This window comes from Perognathus longimembris, chromosome 21 (assembly GCF_023159225.1).
Source record: "Perognathus longimembris pacificus isolate PPM17 chromosome 21, ASM2315922v1, whole genome shotgun sequence".
Classification (NCBI taxonomy): Eukaryota; Metazoa; Chordata; class Mammalia; order Rodentia; family Heteromyidae; genus Perognathus; species Perognathus longimembris.
The window spans coordinates 39,882,257-39,903,066 of record NC_063181.1 but is presented as its reverse complement, the minus strand read 5'-3'; the positions used below and the strand labels follow the sequence as shown (position 1 = coordinate 39,903,066).

At 44.1% G+C, this 20,810-nt stretch overlaps 2 protein-coding genes across 2 annotated transcripts in view; one reads left to right on the top strand and one right to left on the bottom strand.

Annotated features, from left to right (window-relative positions):
• Positions 1 to 18,210, bottom strand: part of Gtf2e2 (general transcription factor IIE subunit 2) — a 38,508-nt gene extending 20,298 nt beyond the window's left edge. Inside the window, exons 1-2 of the mRNA XM_048330545.1 lie at positions 18,059 to 18,210; positions 12,680 to 12,843 (exon numbers count right to left, since the gene is read on the bottom strand). Of these exons, the coding sequence (XP_048186502.1) occupies positions 12,680 to 12,839 (160 nt within the window). The 5' untranslated portion in view covers positions 12,840 to 12,843; positions 18,059 to 18,210. The remainder of the gene's footprint in view (positions 1 to 12,679; positions 12,844 to 18,058) is intronic.
• On the top strand, positions 312 to 10,062 carry Smim18 (small integral membrane protein 18). The gene is made up of 2 exons (XM_048330549.1): positions 312 to 915; positions 9,566 to 10,062. Exon 2 carries the CDS (start codon positions 9,600 to 9,602, stop codon positions 9,885 to 9,887), a length of 288 nt encoding a protein of 95 aa, XP_048186506.1. The 5' UTR covers positions 312 to 915; positions 9,566 to 9,599; the 3' UTR covers positions 9,888 to 10,062.
• Positions 18,211 to 20,810: the final 2,600 nt, after the last annotated feature.

Below are 20,810 nucleotides of genomic sequence, written 5' to 3'. Positions count from 1 at the left end.
AATCAAGGGAGATGACCTTGCCATTTAAAAATTTCATAGACCACTTTTTTTTTCCACTCATAATTTAACAGGGGGTAATAATTTCTGGCAATGTTATAACTGTGATTACTTTTCAAGGGCATATTCAAAATCCCAAAGTTATTTTCTTCTTTGAAAATTAATTGAAATAACACCCTAAAAAATTTTCATGTACATAGTTGATGCATCTGCTAAAATCAAGACTCACACCCCCAAATAGAGCCTGATGATCAGAATACAGCTTGAAAATGTGTCAGATTTCTACGTCATAGACTACTTTCTTAAATGTAGGTAGCATAAACTAATTCTTTTACAGGTTGGCAAATGAAAAATCTTTTTCCTCAGAATTCCTTCTAAGCTCAACAACTATATGAAAATTATCATTACAGAGGGCAAGACTTGTAAATATTGACAAAAAGAAAGAAAGAAAAAAAATTATTTACAAGATTTTATGAGTTCCAGGGGGAAATGTCAAGCTGCTTAATTAACCTGGACTCGTTTCCTACATACTACCTCTAATGATGTCTTCCAGCCTTAGCATGGAAATAGTGAAGGATGTGAAAAAAGGATGTCAAATTTGATAGTTACAACACAAAGAATCACCAATTTGTTAGTAACATAAATTCTCATGTAGGAATTTAGTGTAAGGACAAAAAAAAAAAAAAAGAAAAAGAAAAGAAGAAAGAGAAAGGGCTGACAATTGATATCCCAAGACACCTCCATTCAAGTTTATGAATGATTTACTCCTCAGGGTAGCAGGACTTAATGCAAATGAGCGCAGAGGAAACTGTCAGCTGCATTGTGATCCAACCAATAGCAGCTCCATCTTGGCTGTGCTCTAGACTGCATCACAAACAGACGATACCATCGCTTCAACAGCGTCCTCCCAGACAAGAGGTAGGTTTATATGATCTCTTTTATTCACTAGTCCACATTCTATGACGCCATGGGAAAATATTTTACCATGGAAATCAACAGAAAGCCTTACTCCTACTAAAAAGCTAAAAAAAATAAAATGAGAAAGCAATGTACTCATTCTATTGCTTGATAGCATTTTATTATGAAAATATGAAGGCTGCCTTGTGCTATCTGATAATACCATCTTACCATCTGCGCCTTAATGGAAAATTCATTAAATTATGTATGAACTAGATCTATATACAGACCTTAAGTAAACCAAAAGCATTTGATGTTAACTGGTTACTGCTAATTTCATTTTCTCCAGCAATTTCATTTCAGCAGTCCGATCTGGCTTAACAAAGGATTTTTCTTAAAGAAAAATCTACACACAAAGCAAACCCTGGACTAAAGCTTTCTGATTCAATGTGTACATTTTATTGACTGGTAAAAAGCAGTTATAAGAAAGTTTATTTTTTTAACAAATATAGGAAAATAGTTCAATATCATTATTTGACTTTGCTGCAGGTACTGAGAATGTCAAGAAGTCAAAATTTTTATTTTTACATGAAATTAAGGCCATAAAATATTTCATTATGTGAGTTATAGTGTAAGTAGAGAGCTTCAGACTTCCCTTACATTTTAATTAAAATAATTCCTCACAGATTATCTTAATACAAAATACAAGTCATGCTGTTATTAAGTGAAAATATTTCTAGATTTAATTTTTTGATAAGACACAGAATGTTATTTATCACATCATTTACATTTAAGATTGAATTATTCTTAAACTCATCCTGAGAACAAATACAAAGTAAGTTTTTTAATAAGCTAAATTTAAAATAAAAATTTTCTAAGAGAAACTTATTAAGGAAGGAGGGTAATTCTAGCTTATTTCCTGCCTCAGAGCAATCATTCGTGTCTATTAAAAATTAGTACCAGCTGCTGACCAAATTTCTAATTTTATAGTATTAGAGCATGAAAATATCATTAGTAGGTGCTACGGCTCCAGGATACTTACTGTGTCCAGACCTACCTAAAGATTCAACTTTTGCCCTTTACTTTGCTGCTCAGTATATGTAATCTTTAAAACAGTTTTGGTTTGGTTTTCCTAATATCCGTTCTGTTTCCTAATTCAGCATTCAGCTAACATAAGTAGAATATCTCTCCCTCATACCCATCCCTGCTTGCCATACAAAATATGGGAGCCCCGTCCCCCAAAAAGATCAAGTAACAAAGAAATAACCTCATCAAATAAAACAACATACAATACTTCACAGATAAGGTATCTACAATTAGCATAAATGGAGATATCAGTTTTACCAATCCAACTTAAGAGGCAAAGCCCATCTCAAATAATTCGAGCTTGAATTGAGTGAGTTGTTCTGTATTTAAAAGCTATAATAATCAATCATACTTCAAGTGATAGGCTTAACAGCATCATCAAGGAATTCAGTTCAAGGGTTTTTAGCATGACTATAGCTAAGGCATAATTTTCTTTACTGATCTGCGAGTCAGCGCTCCAGAATTCCAAATCCTATCACTATAAGAACTTTTGAAATAGGAGGAAAAATAGGAAGGCAAGACATCCAAAGCACAAAATTAAAGGCATGCACTGCTAGCTGGGTATGATAGTATACTCCTGTGAACCAGCTGCTTAAGCAGCAGAGGTTGGAGGATCAGAAGGGTCCCTGTTAGTAGCTATCTGAAAAACAAGCTTGAAAAAGGGCTGGGGATATGGCCTAGTGGCAAGAGAGGTTGCCTCGTATACATGAGGCCCTGGGTTCAATTCCCCAGCACCACATATACAGAAAACAGCCAGAAGTGGCGCTGTGGCTCAAGTGGTAGAGTGCTTTTTGAGCAAAAGGAAGCCAGGGACAGTGCTCAGGCCCTGAGTTCAAGGCCCAGGACTGGCAAAAAAAAAAAAAAAAAAAAACAAGCTTAAAAAGCAAACGGAATAGGTCTGGATCATGTAGTAGAATGCCTGCCTAATAAGCTCAAAACACTGAGTTCAATACCTAGTGCTGCAAATACATTTATAACCAGTGAAAATTTATGCATTAAAATATTTTTTATTTCGGGCTGGGAATATGGCCTACTGGCAAGAGTGCTTGCCTCGCATACATTAAGACCTGGGTTCAATTCCCCAGCACCACATATACAGAAAACGGCCAGAAGTGGTGCTGTGGCTCAAGTGGCAGAGTGCTAGCCTTGAGCAAAACAGAAGTCAGGGACAGTGCTCAAGCCCTGAGTCCAAAGCTCAGGACTGGCTAAAAATACATACATATAAATATATATATATTTTTAAATTTCAAGTTTCTTGTTACTATAATGATTTTTAATTGGGGGGGGGGGGCGGGGGAGGGGAGGCAATCCAGGGGCTTGAACTCAGGACCTGAGCATTATCTCTGGCTTCCTTTTGCTCAAGGATAGCACCCTACCACTTGAGCCAGCGCTCCACTTCCAGCTTTTTCAGTTTATGTGGTACTGAGGAATCAAACCCAGGGCTTCATGCGTGCAAGGCAAGCACTCTACCACTAAGTTACTTCCCAGTCCACCGTAACAAAATTTTGAAGGGGGAAAAATCTACAAAAATATAAAATTGTTTTTACTCCATCCCTTTTCTTGGCCAGTCCTGGGCCTTGAACTCAGGGCCAGGACACTGTCCCTGAGCTACTTTTGTTCAAGGCTAGCACTCTACCACTTAAGCCACAGCACCACTTTTGGCTTTTTCTGTGTATGGTTACTGAGGAATCAAAACCAGGTCCTTCATGCATGCTAGACAAGCACTCTAGCACTAAGCCACATTCCCAGCCCTCTACCCTTTAAAAACAAAAAACAACTATTTTCTCTTGCTTTTTGCAAGGCATGTTTACAGCATTCAATTATAAACTTACATACTATGGTCAAAAGTATAGTCACAGCCAGTTGCCAGTGGCTCACACCTGTAATCCTAGCTACTTAGGAGGCTGAGATCTGAGGATCAAGGTTCAAAGCCAGCTCAGGCAGTGAAGTCCTTGAGACTCTTATCTCCCAATTAACTACCCCCAAAAGTTGGAAGTCGAACTGTGGCGCGCGCGCGCGCGCGCGCGCGAGAGAGAGAGAGAGAGAGAGAGAGAGAGAGAGAGAGAGAGAGAGAGAGCGCCAGCCTTGGGTAAAATAGCTCAGGAACAGCTTCCAGGCCCTGAGTTCAAACCCCAGATGTGGCATGTGCATGCGCACACATGCATGCACATACAAAAGTCTCAGAACAGGAGATATCCAGGTAAAGTAAGCCCAATCCACCAAAATGTAGTCTTTACCCCAAATTTTAAACAAAACACCAGAGGCCTTCTATACTTTGAAATAACATACATTAAACTTGAGGTGGAAAATGAGTCTGTCATAAGGGTTTTTTTTTCTCAGATGTGCTCAAAAGCTAATGAAAGCAAGAACATTTGCTGTGCTCACCAATTTTAGTATACACCAAAGTAGCAAAAAGTCATAATTTACAGAGTATAAAGACAAATATACTCGTTTCCTAAGTTGCCACTTACAAAGCATACACATGCCTTTGGAGACACAGACGTTGGCATCACATAGTCACTACTATAAGCAGAATAATTTGTGCATTTTATTTGTGAATAAAATACAAGGTCTAAGAAAGGGAGTGTGGCAGAGTGGTAAAGTGCTTGCCTAGCACACAGGAGGCCCTGGGTTCGATCCCTAATACCACACACAAGTACACAGTCTAATCAAATTAATGTTCAGGGCTAGGAATATGGCCTAGGGGCAAGAATGCTTGCCTTGTATACATGAAGCCCTGGGTTCAATTCCCCAGCACCACATATACAGAAAATGGCCAGAAGTGGCGCTGTGGCTCAAGCGGAAGAGTGCTAGCCTTGAGCAAAAAGAAGCCAGGGAAAGTGCTCAGGCCCTGAGGCTAGGGCCTAGGACTGGCAAAATAATAATAATAATAATAATAATAATAATAATAATAATAATAATGTTCATTAGTATTAAATTTAATCTTTTTAAAACTCATGTATTGGGCTGGGAATGTGGCTTAGCAGTAGTTTGTCTAACGTTCATGAAGCCCTGGGTTCCATTCCTCAGTACACATAACCAGAAAAGGCCAGAAGTGGCGCTGTGGCTCAAGTGGTAGAGTGCTACTAAGCAAAAGAAGCTCAGGGACAGGGCCCAGGCACTGAGTTCAAGCCTCAGGATTGGCCAAAAACAAAAATAAAACAAAAAAACCTTTTTGAAGGCAAGGGCCCCAGGCACAGCTTAAAGGGTAGAGCACCAGCCTAGCAAGCTTGAAGCACCAGAATTCAAACCCAAGTACTACTCCTAAAAAAGAGCCCCAAGGCAAGGAAACTGAAAATTAAATAACACTACTCCTTTCTTTGGCAGTAGTCAGTGGAGTTTTGAACTCCAGGACCTCACCTTGCTAGGCAAGCCCTCTACCACTTAAGCCACACCTATAGTTAGTTAAGCAATCGTTCATATGGCTCAGACAACAAAAGAATATAACACTATATAAATTGAGAATTCTTACACATCCTTGAGCCTACACTCTTCCCACCAGCTCATTCCTGTGGATCCTTTCAAGATTTCTGTGCAAGACACAGCAATCAGGGTATTTCTCATTCTTCCTGTTACACACGGTCCTGTTTTTTTCTGTCACTTACTGCATCTTAATCTTTCCCTATCTCTACATATCACGATCTAAACTGTATGGAAATACATTACTTTAACTAGTGTGTCTTCCTGCCTACTCCTTTTCCTACCCATCTCTATTTTTTTTAGGGTCAAAAGGGACTCAAAAAAAATCTTAAGCAGTTTACTTGTATCTCAAAAATAAGGATGAGGGCTGGGGATATGGCCTAGTGGCAAGAGTGCTTGCCTCGTATACTTGAGGCCCTGGGTTCAATTCCTCAGCACCACATATACAGAAAATGGCCAGAAGTGGCGCTGTGGCTCAAGTGGCAGAGTGCTAGCCTTGAGCGGGAAGAAGCCAGGGACAGTGCTCAGGCCCTGAGTCCAAGGCCCAGGACTGGCCAAAAAAAACAAAACAAAACAAACAAAAATAAGGATGAAATTCCTTACATGTTCTTAGAACTTTAATGAAATTCTAAAATTTCATTTTGAAAAGGTAACTTACATTGAGACTTTTAACATTTTTGTCCAGTTTCAAAGTCAAAACAAACCAGGTGCAGGTGGCTCAAAAGTGTAAAGGTTACTCGGGAGGGCTGAGATATGAGAATCATGGTTCAAAGCAAGCCTGGGGGGCTGGGGATATGGCCTAGTGGCAAGAGTGCTTGCTTCGTATACATGAAGCCCTGGGTTCAATTCCCCAGCACCACATATAAGGAAAACGGCCAGAAGTGTCGCTGTGGCTCAAGTGGCAGAGTGCTAGCCTTAAGCAAAAAGAAGCCAGGGACAGTGCTCAGGCCCTGAGTCCAAGGCCCAGGACTGGCAAAGAAAAAAAAAAAAAAAAAGCCAGCCTGGGCAAGAAAGTCAATGAGATTCTTATCTCCAATAAATACAATAAAGCCAGAAGTAGAGTGTATCTCAAGTTGTAGAGCACTAGCCTTGAGCAAAAAAGCTCAGAGACAGCACCCAGGCCCTGAGTTCAAGCTCCATGACCAGCACAAATACAGGCCCTCTTATAATAAATTAAAAGTAACTTGAGAGAAAATTTCTTTTTTTTTTTGGGGGGGGGCGCAATCATAGGGTTTGGACTCAGGGCCTTTTCTATATATGTGGTGCTGAGGAATCGAACCCAGGGCTTCATGTATACGAGGCGAGCACTCTTGCCACTAGGCCATATTCCCAGCCCGAGAGCAAATTTCATCAGGCACAAATTGCAGATTTATATAGGTCATTTTTGGAAGTGGTGGAAATAAACCCTAGAAGTTACTGCTAAACACTGATGAAGCTTTTAACTTTTCTTAGAAATATCTATAATGATGTATGAGTTAACAAAGTAACACTTTCAATTCATTAATAATACCGACTAATTTGAAAGATATGAGAGAAATTGCTCTTTCCGACTCTTTGCTCTCCCTATCCTACTCATTCTCTTCAGCTACATGTAATGCCAGGTTTATGAGAAAAGACTAAAGGAATCCCCACATTTAAGAGAGACCACCTGAAAGGCCTTAGCAGGAAGTCAACTACCTCCCCAACAGCTAGGGTTACAGCCCTTCAAGCTTCTTCCTGCAGCCCACACAGTGGGAATTGACCTCTGGCTCTTCTGTTCTACTCGTTCTATCCCTCATTGCCTCAACTCTTCAAAAAGACCTGAAATTCAAACTCAAGTAATAATCACTGCCATAGCGTGTGCTGTCCCACACCTCCGTCCCCAACAGGAAGATCTGCAAGCTAGTGATGCCAACAATCTTTGGGAGATTTTGTTGTCTTGTTCTTTTTTGGTATTAAAAAAAATCATTAGGGCTGGGGATATAGCCTAGTGGCAAGAGTGCCTGCCTCGGATACACGAGGCCCTAGGTTCGATTCCCCAGCACCACATATACAGAAAACGGCCAGAAGCGGCGCTGTGGCTCAAGTGGCAGAGTGCTAGCCTTGAGCAGGAAGAAGCCAGGGACAGTGCTCAGGCCAAGTCCAAGGCCCAGGACTGGCCAAAAAAAAAAAAAAAAAAAAAAATCATTAACTTTCCCTGGGCTGGCCTCAAGCTTATTAGCCTCCTGAAAGCTGGGATTACAGGCATGCAATATCATACTCTAGTGGTAGAATGCTGGCCATGAGCAGAAAAACAACCCAAAACCCTGAGGGAGCTCTGCCCCCAAGTTCAAGCCTGACATCCACCCCAGCATGCAAACTGCAGCGAGCACACATACACACAGTCTGCCTGCTAAGCAAGCACGAGACCCTCGGTTCAAATGCCAGGACCACCAGAGTAAGAGAAAGCGCTCTTCATAAAAACAACCCAGGGCTGGGAAAGGGGCTTCATGGTAGAGTGCTTGCCTTGCATGCATAAAGCCCTGCCCTGGGTTCGATTCCTCAGACCACATAAACAGAAAAAGCCGGAAGTGGCGCTGTGGCTCAAGTGGTAGAGTGCTAGCCTTGAGCAAAAGAAGCCAGGGACAGTGCTCAGGCCCTGAGTCCAAGCCCAGGACTAGCAAAAAAAAAAAAAAGGCCTAAAATTTTCTTATCCTTATTCTGAAAATTGTCATTGTCATTTTATCTTATCCTTATTCTGAAAATTGTCATTTGACTTTGATTTCTCTATTTTTCATTTAGCCACAATTTCCTGGCTCAGATTACCTGTCACTGTAAGTTAAAAGGAGTAGAAATAAGGCAGAAATACACCAAAGCTGAGAAGCCACAAGAGTAATGATAAAGCGTTACAGAAGCAGTTTAAAAGACACAACCTTCAAATGCCAAGATAACAGCTCACTGACCATCAGCTGCCTTGGTCAAGTTTTAAACCACGCAATGTTTGTTTCCTCACATTAGCTATATTTACATTCGTACACAACTGATTTCTAAATATGAATCTTAAATACAAATATTTAGCTAACAAGTAGTAAATAAAAAAACTAGAATAGGCTAGGAATGTGGCCTAGTTATAGAGTGCCTAGCATGTATGAGGCTCTGGGTTCGATTCCTCAGCACCACATAAACAGAAAAGCCAGAAGTGGAGCTGTGGCTCAAGTGGTAGAGTGCTAGCCTTGAGCAAAAAGAAACCAGGGACAGTGCTCAGGCCCTGGGTTCAAGACCCAGCCAGGACTGGTGTTAAAAAAACAACAACAACTGGAATACCAGCCAGGCACTGGTGGGTCATGCCTATAATACTAGCTACTCAAGAGATTGAGATCAGAGGAGCTAGCTACCAGGGTACAAAGCCAGCCTGAGCAGGAAAAATCTATCACTTTTATCTCCAATTTACCACCAAAAAGCTGGAAGTAGAGCTGTGGCCCAAGTGGTAGAGCACTAGTTTTGACTACAAAAGCTCAGGAACTGCACCCAGACCCTGAGTTCAAGCCCCAGGACCAGCACAAAAAAACACTAGAGTATCACTTAGACATTTGGCACAGCCAGGCTCTGTGGCTCACGCCGGTCATGCTAGCTACTCAGGAGGCTGAGATCTGAGAATCACAGTTCAAAGCCGGCCAGCTCCGGAAGGAAAGGTCATGAGACTCTTACTTCCAATTAATCACCAGAAAACCAGAAGTGGTATGTGGCTCAAAGTGGCCTCAAGCGAAAAAGCTCAGGGACAGAGCCCAGGTCCAGAGTTCAAGCCCCATGACTGACCAATTAAAAAAAAAAAAAAGACAACCGCCCCCCCCGGAAAAAAAATTGGCATAAATATACAAAAAAATTCAAAAATACAGTTTGTTCATTAATTCTGTTACACAGTAAGAGTATCCATCACTGGGTTCTAGTGGCTCATGCCTACAATCCTAGTTACACCAAAGGTTAAAACCTTAATGATTATAGTTCAAAGCCCAACTGGGCAGAAAATTCCTGGAGACTCCATCCCCAAAATAACCAGCAAAAAGCTGGATTGGAGGCATGGGCCCAGTGATAGCGCACCATCCAAGTATACAAGCCCAGCAAACCAGGTACCAGAGGACCCCCCCCCAAAAAAAAAGAATATTCACATCACCTACGTAAACTTATTCCCTGCTTTTTTTTTTTATAGATTCAAAAGAGAATAAGAATATAATCTCCTAAGAATGGCTTCTAATCACTGGAATGAAACCACGACATCTGTTTATCAGTACCTTGGTTTTCAAGTTCAGAAAATCTACCCATTTCATGATAACTGGAACACTGCCTGTTTTGTCATCCTGCTTTTATTTATATTCACTGTGGTGTCCTTGGCGGTGCTGGCTTTCCTTTATGAAGTGCTTGACTGCTGCTGCTGTGCCAAAAACAAAACAGTCAAGGACCTCAAGAGTGAACCTAACCCTCTGCGAAGCATGATGGGCAACATTGGGAAACGAGAAACCGAAGTGGTCTAGTCAAGAGAAGACGAATAAAACCCTCAACAGCCTTTAACATCCTCTGAGAAAAAACTTCCTGATTATGAAGCTGACTCTGACTTTGAATGGTTAAGATTTATAGTAAAAGTGAAAGACAAGTATGCACTTTGTGTACATCCCTTTCATTAAATATACAGTGAAACTTCATAAATGTGAATGTAGCGATCTATTTCATGTGACACTAAAAAAATTAAAGATTCTTAGGATTCAGTAGTGAGTGGTAAAAGGGAAACTGGAAAACAAGTGCAGCTCCTGATGCTAAAATAATTTATACCTAAACAACAAAAATACTACTTAAACCTATTTCTACATCCAGAGAAAACTATTCCCACTTAGAAATGTCTCCATGTATTCAAAAGAAACACTTTCTAATTTACTAAAGACATATACACATATACTTGGGTTTTTTGTGCCAGTTCAGGGTTAACTGGAAATAAGTTTCTCAGAGACTTTCCTGTCTAAGCTAATGTCAAACTGTGATCCTCACATCTCAGACTCCTGAGTAGCTAGGATTTCATGTGTGAGACACCAGCTCACCAGCTTTTTGCCAGACCTGGAACTTGAACTCAGTCTGGGCACTGCCCCTGAGCTTCTTTAGCTAAAGGCTAGCACTCTACCACATGAGCCACAGTGCCACGTCCGGCTTTTTCTGTTTATTTGGTACTGAGGAATCGAACTCTGGGCTACGTGCACTAGGCAAGCACTCTACTACAAAGCCACATTCCCAGCCCCAAAGACAATGCTTTTAGTGTTGTGTAAATTTCATGTAGGATTAATATGAAAAAGGTCCCCTCGCCCGCCCCCAAAAAGTTGGGCACTGGTGCTTAGGCGGCTGAGATCTGAGGATCACAGTTTAAAGCCAGCCTGGGCTGAAATTCTGTGAGACTCTTAATCTCCAGTTAACACCAGAAAACCAAAAGTGATGCTGTGGCTCAAAGAGCTCAGGGCCCAGGCAGAGTTCAAGCTCCAGGATAAAAAAAACAACTCTCAAGTGGGCCAGGTGTCCATGGCTCATGCCAGTAAGCCAAGCTACTCAGGAGGCTGAGATGTGAGAATCAAAGTTCAAAGCCAGTTAGTTGGGGTAGGAAAGTCCATGAGACTTTCTCTAATCCAGCAAAAAATAAAAATAAATCCAAGGGCTGATATATTCCCCATGAACAAAGCTAAGCACTACTTAACCACTATACTAAGGCCTGAAATGACACTCCTAGCTAAGTGCTTGCAGTTAATGCCTATAATTTCAAGCTACCCAGGAGGCTGAAATCCAAAAGACCATGACTCAAAGCCATCCTGGGCAGAAAAGTTTGCTCGCCAGGCACTGGTGGTTCACGTCAGTAATCCTACCTACTCAGGACACTGAGATCTGAGGATCACGGTTCAAAGCCAGCCTGGGCAGAAAAGTCCTTGAGACTCAAATCTCCAATTAATCACCAGAGAACTGGATGTGGTAGAGCACTAGCATTGAGCTGAAGAGCTCAGGGACAGCGAGTCTAGGCCCAGAGTTCAAGCCCCAAAACTGACAAAAATAGTAATAATAACTAACACAAAAACATGGCTGGAAGTGTTGCTCAGGTGTAGAGTGCCAGCCTAGCAAGCAAAAGGCCCTCAGTTCCCACTTCAATACTGCCAACGCAAAAAAACGTTTTTAGGTCAGAAGATATAACTCAGCAGAATGCTTGTCTAGCTTGTACAATGTCCTGGATGCAATCCTGAGGAAAAGGAGATGTTAATATTTACTATGAGTTAATTTAATGTAAAGGCCACTGGGATTAGAGATAAACCTAATGCATCTATTAATAAGTCCTGAGTTCAAATCTCAGTAATGGGTGAGGAAGGGGTGAAAGCCAGACACAAAATGACCACTTATACAATTCAATGTATAAGAATTTTCCAGAAAAGACACAGAGTAATTATTGGTTATCCAAGACTAGAACACATCAGCATGAAAATGTTCTAAAACTAGAATGTAGTAATAATTGCACATCTCTACAGTTAAACATATTATACACTTGAAATAAGTGAACTGTACGATATGTAAATGAAACCTCAATGAAGTCTTTTGTGTGTGTACCAGCCATAGGACTTGAACTCAGAGCCTTAGCCCTGTCCTGGAGCTGTTCTGCTCAATGTTAGCACTCCACTTAAGCCACAATGATACTGCCAGCTTTTTTGGAGTCTCATGGACTTTCCTGCCCAGGCAGGCTTCAAACCATGATCCTCAGATCATGAGTAGCTAGGATTACAGGCATGAGCCACTGGCACCCAGCAAAGTCTTTTTGGTTCTTTTTTTTTGTTTTTTAAGTTTTAGCAGGGATTTTATTTTAATATTACAGGGTTAAAGTAGGAAGAAATAAAGAGGGAAACAGGGGCTGGGAATATGGCCTAGTGGTAAAGTGCTTGCCTCGTACACATGAAGCCCTGGGTTCAATTCCTCAGCATCACATATATAGAAAAAGCCAGCAGTGGCGCTGTGGCTCAAGTGGCAGAGTGCTAGCCTTGAGCAAAAAGAAGCCAGAGACAGTGCTCAGGCCCTGAGTTCAAGCCCCAGGACTGGCAACAAAAACAAAACAAGAACACAAAAGAGGGAAATAGGAGTTAAAAAGACTCCTGAGGCGATGTTAGAGATAATGACCTAACATCTTTAGGGCTTAAATCCTTCTCATTCCATAACTCACATTTCAGAAAGTGTCTAAAATCATGAATGTTGAACTGAAAAAGGAACTCACTGTTGAAAAGAAGAAACGTTTTGAAGTATGAAACAGTCCACTAACCAGAACTCTGTTTGGATCCGGATGCCCCTCCATGTTCTACCTTTGCTTTCTTCTTCTTTGAGGATGATGAATCAGAGGGTAATGGCCGTTTTTCTACCACCGGAGTGGAAAGGGCTCGTTTCTTAAACAGCTCCCGTTCTCTCAATAAACTTGGATCCATAATGCTGCAAAGACAAAAATGAGCATTTTTAATATAGATTTAGGTACCCAACCCTAGATGCCAAATTCAAACACTTCAGCAAGCTACGTCCCAAATAAATCTACCTTTCTATGATTAGCTTTGTAGCATGTGTCTTTATTCCCTTATTATCTGCCAAGTTACTACGTTACAGTGGTAGACAAAACAGAATCATTTCCAAAAGCTCTAGAACTATACTGTCTACTACAGTAACCACTAGTCCCAAGTGCCCATCAGACATCTGAAATGCAGTTAGAATGCGATATACGGTAAGTATAAAATATATACCAGAGTTCAAACTCTTAATACAAAACTCTTAGTTACTAGTAAGATATTTTACATTACACACTTAACGTTGACATTTTGGGTTTTTTGGCCAGTCCTGGGCCTTGGACTCAGGGCCTGAGCACTGTCCCTGGCTTCTTTTTGCTCAAGGCTAGCACTCTGCCACTTGAGCCACAGCGCCACTTCTGGCCATTTTCTATATATGTGGTGCTGGGGAATTGAACCCAGGGATTCATGTATATTAACGTGACATTTTGAATATACGAGGTTAAAAACTAAAATTTCAGCAGTTTTCACTTTTTAAAAAATATAGCTACTAGCCAGGTGCCAGTGGCTCACAACTCCAATCCTAGGTACTCAGGAGGCTGATATCTGAAGATCTCAGTTCAAAGCCAGCCCAGGCAGAAAAGTCCATAAGACTCATCTCCAATTAACTACCAGAAAACTGGAAGTGGTGCTGTGGCTCAAGTAGTAGAGCGCTAGCATCGAGCAAAAGAGCTCAGGGACAATGCCCAGGCCCAGTGTTCAAGCCCCATGACCAACAAAATATATAGCTACTGAACTGGGCATAGTTCAAGGTCAGCCAGTGGAAAAGTGAACAAGACCCTACTTTAACAAAACAGTGTGCAGGCACAGGTGAGGTGGGAGAACTGTAGTCAAGGATCACTAGTGCAAAAATCAAAAGACCTTATCTCAAAACAAAACAAAAAAAGCCTGAGGGTCATTGCTCAAATGTGAGGCCAGATTCAAACTCCAAGACAAGAAGGAAAAAACACCGAAAAAAACCAAAGATGTATATAGAGCTACCAAAAAATTAGAAAACTGATTTGAAGGAGGTAGAACTAAACCTCCACACTTTTCTTCCCAGTTCTAAAACTACAATTCTGAGCAATTTCAATGCAGAAAAAGGTCAACAAGAATCTAAAAACACCAGGCTACCTGTAATCCTAGCTACTCAGAAGGCTGAGGATCCCAATTCGAAGCCAGCCGGGGCTAAAAGATCCCTGTGAGATCAAAAACACTAAGTGGTGCTGGGCTCAATTGGTTGAGCACTAGCCTTGAGCACAGAAGAGGCTCAGGGGTGGTGCCGGGTCCTGAATTCAAGCCCCACAACAGACCAAAAAATCTAAAGGGCTGGGAATATGGCCTAGTGGCAAGAGTTCTTGCCTTGTATACATGAAGCCCTGGGTTCCATTCCTCAGTGCCACATATATAGAAAATGGCCAGAGTGGCGGCGTGGCTCAAGTGACAGTGCTAACCTTGTGCAAAAAGAAGCCAGGGACAGTGCTCAGGCCCTGAGTCCAAGGCCCAGGACTGGCAACAACAAGAACAAAAAAGAATCTAAGGGGCTGGGGATATGGCCTAGTGGCAAGAGCACTGGCTTCGTATACATGAAGCCCTGGGTTTGATTCCCCAGCACCACATACATAGAAAATGGCCAGAAGTGGCGCTGTGGCTCAAGTGGCAGAATGCTAGCCTTGAGCAAAAAGAAGCCAGGGACAGTGCTCAGGCCGAGTCCAAGGCCCAGGACTGGCAACAACAACAAAGAATCTAAAAACCTTCCTTTCCCTTTCCTTCTCCCTAGGTCCTTGCAAGGAAAGAGAGGGTGGTCTAGGAAAAGCTCTAGATTCCTGAGTGAACCCGACAATGTTAATTAGGACTGTTAAACTGGGAAGAAAAGATTGTTGTACAGATATTCCCTGACTTCAAATGGATTACACCTGACACAAACTCCTATCACAAACTGACATGCAGTGACTATACCTAACTACTAGCATCACAGTTTATCACCAGGCTGCAGGGAGGACAGAAGTCGGCCTTCGCCATATGAAGGTGAATTGGGAGCTGCTGCTGGGTATCTTAAGAGCATAGTGAAGATGGCTGTGGTTGGTGGAAGCGCACACCTATCATCTTAGCTACTCAGGAGGCTGAGCTCTGAGGACTGAGGTTGGAAGCCAGACCAGGCAGGAAAGCCAGTGAGACGCTTCTCTCCAATAAACTACTCAGAAAAGGCTGGAAGTGGCGCTGTGGCTCAAGTGGTAGAGTGCTAGCCTTGAGCTGAAGAAGCTCAGGGACCATGCCTAGGCCCTGGGTTCAAGCCCTAGGACTGGCAAGCACACACACAAAAGTATAGTGAAGCAAGTGGTTACCAGGGAAAGAATCCAAATTTGTTTCTATTATCTATACATAGCTTTCAGAGTTTAAAAATCCTAAGTAGGGGCTGGGGATATGGCCTAGTGGCAAGAGAGCTTGCCTCGTATGCATGAGGCCCTGGGTTCAATTCCCCAGCACCACATATACAGAAAACGGCCAGAAGTGGCGCTGTGGCTCAAGTGGCAGAATGCTAGCCTTGAGCAGGAAGAAGCCAGGGACAGTGCCCAGGCCCTGAGTCCAAGGCCCAGGACTGGCCAAAAAATAAATAAATAAATAAATAAATAAATAAAATCCTAAGTATTACCACCTGGACTCTAAGAAAACAATGTCATTTTAATGATACTACCCTTATTAGTTTCACAAGTCTGTGATAAATGTCTTGCTTGTAAGGCACTTAGAAAGGTTTTGGAAAATAAGTCCTCGCCTTCAAGAGGCTTAATATGTGCTAAGGGCCTTGCTTAAAAAACAGGAGAGAGGGGATGAGATTGGAATATATTGTAAACACGTGTGGAAATGAATGGCTGAAACCCTTCCTTGTAAAACTAATGTAGGCTAACTCGCCTGCTTTCTCTCAATTTCCTAACAACCATGTAGCTGGCTAGACTGCTTTTAAATCAACTTGATCCAAAACAAAATGGTGACACAATTTAGAGGACTGTGGATTGCTAGGGCAATTTAGAAGTCAGATAGGCTGTTGCAGGCATGCACACATGCTGTGAGATAACACATATGAAAACAACAAAAAAGTAACAATAAGTTATGTCCATATGAATACAGAAGATGATGCTAAGCAAAATGACCTCCAAGTTATGGAAACAAGTGGTTTATCATTGTTATTTTCAACATACCATGTGAAATTATGCCCTTTTTCTTTTTTCTTTCCTGTGGTTTTACCCCTGGTATCACTGTAACTGATTTTGGTTCCCTGGATATTGTATATACATGTATTGGAACTGGGGAAGGGAAAGGGAATACCAATATCAAGAGACAAATGATAAAAAAAAAAAACAAACCAATGCAACAGCAATACTTACAAAACTACATGGTGTAAACCAACTGGCCAACTTATGGGGGACAAGTTGGATAAGAAATAAGAAATGTACACACTGCCTTACATATGAAACTGTAACCCCTCTGTACATCACTTTGACAATAAAGAAATGGAAAAAAAGTAATAACACGTATTCTCTAATAGCATTGCATAGTCAGCATTTATGCTTTTGTTACTTGCACAGCTTTATTTAATGTGTTAAAAAAAAAAAGCACTGTGGAGGGGGCTGGAAATGTGGCTTAGTGGTAGAGTGCTTGCCTAGCATGCATGAAACCCACATAAACAGAAAAGGCTGGAAGTGGCGCTGTGGCTCAAGTGGTAGAGTGCTAGCCTTGAGCAAAAAGAAGCCAGGGGGGCTGGGAATATGGCCTAGTGGTAAAGTGCTGGTCTCCTATACATGAAGGTCTGGGTGCGATTCCTCAGCACCATATATATGGAAAAAGCCGGAAGTGGCGCTGTGGCTCAAGTGGCAGAGTGCTAGCCTTGAGCAAAAGGAAGCCAGGGACAGTGCTCAGGCCCTGAGTTCAAGGCCCAGGACTGGCAAAAAAAAAAAAAAAGCACTATGGAAAGGCAAGGCAGATTGTCTTTACAAGGTGTAACAAACAGGAAATGTGTTAGGAATTCACAATCTGTTTATTTCCTCCACCTTCTCATTTATGAGCTTGTCACTGTCCCTCCTCCAAGCCTGTAATAATGTTATTTTGTATCAGATCCAGACAAACTAATATATACTAGAATAACATTTGTGTGAGCTTTACCATTTACTAACAAACCTCCACAAATATGGGGGGGAGGGCTGCTTGTTCTGCAGTTAACCCAGATGTATACACATACAGTCAAGGCCACACAGCTAATCCGCCAGACACCAGACCGGGAATGTAAATGTCTCTAAAACAAAGGCGACCTCTCTCTGCCCTCCCATTACAACTTTGGCACATAGAGCGGGAGGGTTAACCATTTCTCTCCTCCAAAGTTACACCTAGCTTCTTCTCCTTTTCAACTGCTGCTCAGCATCTGTACTGAGTTCTGACCTGTGTGGTAGTGAACATATTTCCAGGTGGTTTTTACACTTACAGAAAGAGAGGGAGAGAGAGGGAGGGAGGGAGAGGGCAGGGAGAGAAGGGGGACGGGGGGGGGGGGAGGAAGAGAGGGGGAGACAGGGAGGGAGGGGGAGAACCACCAAAGCTCCGGAGAGCTGGCACGTTTCCCTCGGGCTGGAACTCACATCACCCACCTTCCCTTCCTTTCCGGCGCGCCGGGCACCTGAGCGCTCCGCTTTGAGTAACCTGGAGCTGGGGTGCAACAGCTGCTTCCCACTTAGGGGGCCGAAAATCGGCTCGCGACCTTTCGAAAACGCCTCCTGCGACTGAAGTGGGGATCCCCACAAAGCAGGTCTTCACCAGGCGGCCGGAGGCGGCCCCCCGGCCCCGGCCCGCGCCCCCCTCCGCCGCTCCCGCACACGCACACCGGGAGGCCGTGGGGACAGCTGGGGTGGTTTTTTTTTTTTCCTTTCCTACCCGAAAAGTTTGCTCAGTTCACCTCCGGCCTAAGAGACCACGCCGGCGTGGGGGAGCGCGGGCCCCGCCTCCCGGGACCGACAGAGGCTCGTCCCCGGGGAAGCGGCGGCGCCCCTCGCCCCGCGCCCCACTCCCGGCCTGCCGGCGCCCCTCGCCCCGCGCCCCGGGCCTCCCCCTCCCGGCGCCCCCCGTACCCTCAGCGGTCACAGCAGCCGAAGACTCGCGGCTCCCGGCCGGCCGCCGCCTCGGGCTCCTCCTCCGGCCTCCAGTCGCCCGGGCCCACGCCCCGCGCCGACCCTCCAGTCGGAGGCTAAGCCCTGGCAACGACACTGAAGGGACTTCGGAAGCCGCCGCCGCCTCCGCCGGCGCCGCGCGAACGACGACTCGGCCCGGACTGCGCCCGCCACTTCCTGGTCTGGCTACTAATCACTTGCTCCCAGCAGCCCCCGCGGCGTCTAGCCCCGCCCAGAACGCGCTGCGTCATCGCGCATCGCCCTGGCGGCCACGTGAAAAAGAGGCGGCCCGAGCGTCCTTGGTCTCCATGACAACAAGAGGGCGGGGCGGGGCGGGGCGGGGCGGGGAGGCCCTGATCTGCTTCCTTCGCCGTTAGCGCGTCCGCAACCTGAGCCGCCGCTCCCCGGGGCCGGTGGCGGCGATCCCAGCCACTCAGGGGCCTGAGGTCCGAGGGCCGCGGGGCTCTTCATCCCCACCCAGCCGGCTGTGGCCCGGAGCGGTAGTGAGGAGGCCCAGGCCGCTCAAGGCGCCTCCACTTGCAATGGCAGTGCGGGGCCTGGCCTCGGGGCCACTCGTAGGCTTGGACTCTAAACACTGCATTTTAGATCCTTTCCTCCTAAGTTCCTGGGCTGCGATTTATTTAGTTTGTGGGTCCTGGGGTCAGGGCACTGCCCCCAAGGATTTGTGGTCAGGGCCAGAGCTCTCTTTAGCCATACCTCCACTTCTGGATTCTGTGTGTGTGTGTGTGTGTGTGTGTGTGTGTGTGTGTGTGTGTGTGTGTGTGTGTGTGTGTGTGTATCTAATAGGAGATAAGAGTCTCTTGGACTTTTCTGCCCAGGCTAGCTTCGAACTTCCGTCTTCAGATCTCTGCTTCGCCACTGGCACCCGCCCTGAGCTGCAGTTTTAAACCCACAATCCTGGTCGAGCCGGCCCATAGCAATAAACTCAACTTGATCCCAGAATGTATTATCCTACGCTCTTTTTTTTTTTGGTCACTGGGACTGGGGTTTGAACTCAAAGCCTTGAGCTCTCACTTGGCTTTTTTCTGTTCAAAGCTGGTACACTCCTCCACCGCTGAGTCATAGCTACACATCTGGCATTGTGCTGATTAATTCGAGAGAGAGGCTCTCAGGTTTATCTGCCTATGCTAGCTTCAACCGGGATCCTCAGATCTCAGTCCCCTGAGTAGCTAGGATGATAGATAGGAGCCAACGTGTGCAACTACTTTTTTGTTTCTGTTTTTTTTTTTGGGGGGGTGGGGGTGGGGGGTTATGGAGATTAAAAATGTTCCTGTAATATGGAGGTCTGGCCAGTGCCATGTTGGCCACATGGCAAGCTTGACCACGAGGTATTTCTGGCATCTTGTCTTGATGGCTGTGCCTGGCTGGATTCCTGCAGGAAGGGAAGCCCCATCCCCAGGTGGTGGGTGCTCCTGAATCCCAAGAGACAGGGGCGGGCACATGGCCTATAGGTTACCGAACCTGTCAGTCAAGTGCTTGGAACAGGGAACTTCTGTGATCCAGCCCCCACCCCCACCCCAAGCGCAGGCGCCATGACACCATGCCACAGGTCCACGTCTTGTGTCTTGTGTCCCACTTCAGCTCTTCATTGGACTGAATTGGTCTGTTGGTACTTAGAAATCTTCCAGAAGTAAGTCTCTGTGCCGCCGTCCTGTTTTGTGGTATATGTTTTTCTGAAACATATAACATGGGAACTTCCCCAGTAAATCCATCTTTTTACTTGAGACCGTCTCTGAGTGGTGGACTCCTGGAGGGACAGGGAATCCCCTCACTCCAACCCCATTACAGTACCCAAATCAGGTAATCACAAACTGTGTATAAACACATGAATAAAAAAATCAAAACAAGCAAAGCAAAACAGAAGCAAAAACAAATAGGCTTCTATAACACAAATTAAGAATTTGGGTTATCTCCTGATGAGTCTGTAAATGCTTATATATGTTTTGCTCCTCCTTCAAACTCTTCTAGGCTGTAGCTGGCCGTCTACAGATTTGACTACCAACTAAGGGTTCCAGTGGGCTTGCGGGTGTGACCCTCAGCCACCCTCTCCTGCGACACACTCATCCCGACACATATTCTCTGCTGTTGTGTTTTTAGTAAGTTAGAAAAGTCACGTAGTTTCTTTGAAGTGAAGTGTACCTCCTCAAAGGCCACATTTTGTGCCACAAGATATGCTGGGATTTACAGCTATTCGAATATCATGAAGTAAAAGAGCCGGTGGGAGTGTGTCCTAAATAGAAAGAGTGTCTCAGCAATGCATGTTTCCTCTTCTATGTGGAAGCTAGATCTAAAATATAACTGGACATGGACCGGTAACCTATACAGGTCATCAAGCACCCACACACAGTCACACAAACGGACAACACCGGGGCTGGGGATATGGCCTAGTGGCAAGAGTGCTTGCCTTGTATACATGAAGCCCTGGGTTCCATTCCCAAGCACCACATATACAGAGAAAGCTGGAAGTGGTGCTGTGGCTCAAGTGGCAGAGTGCTAGGCCCAGAGTCCAAGGCCCAGGACTGGCAAAAAAAAAAAAAAAAAAAAAAGGACAACACCCTTAGGGAGGGAGGCAAAGGTGTAGTCCTCTGGACATTTAAAATACTATTTAGCAAAACAAATTCCAGGAACTGGAATCCTGCTTCTTGTTGTTAGTGGTAGTGGTACTGTTTGGTTTTGCTTGCAAGGGTTTTTG

Bases quoted from the DNA above. Each gene is read 5' to 3' on its own strand.
- Smim18 (XM_048330549.1), top strand. From the start codon at position 9,600: ATGGCTTCTAATCACTGGAATGAAACCACGACATCTGTTTATCAGTAC.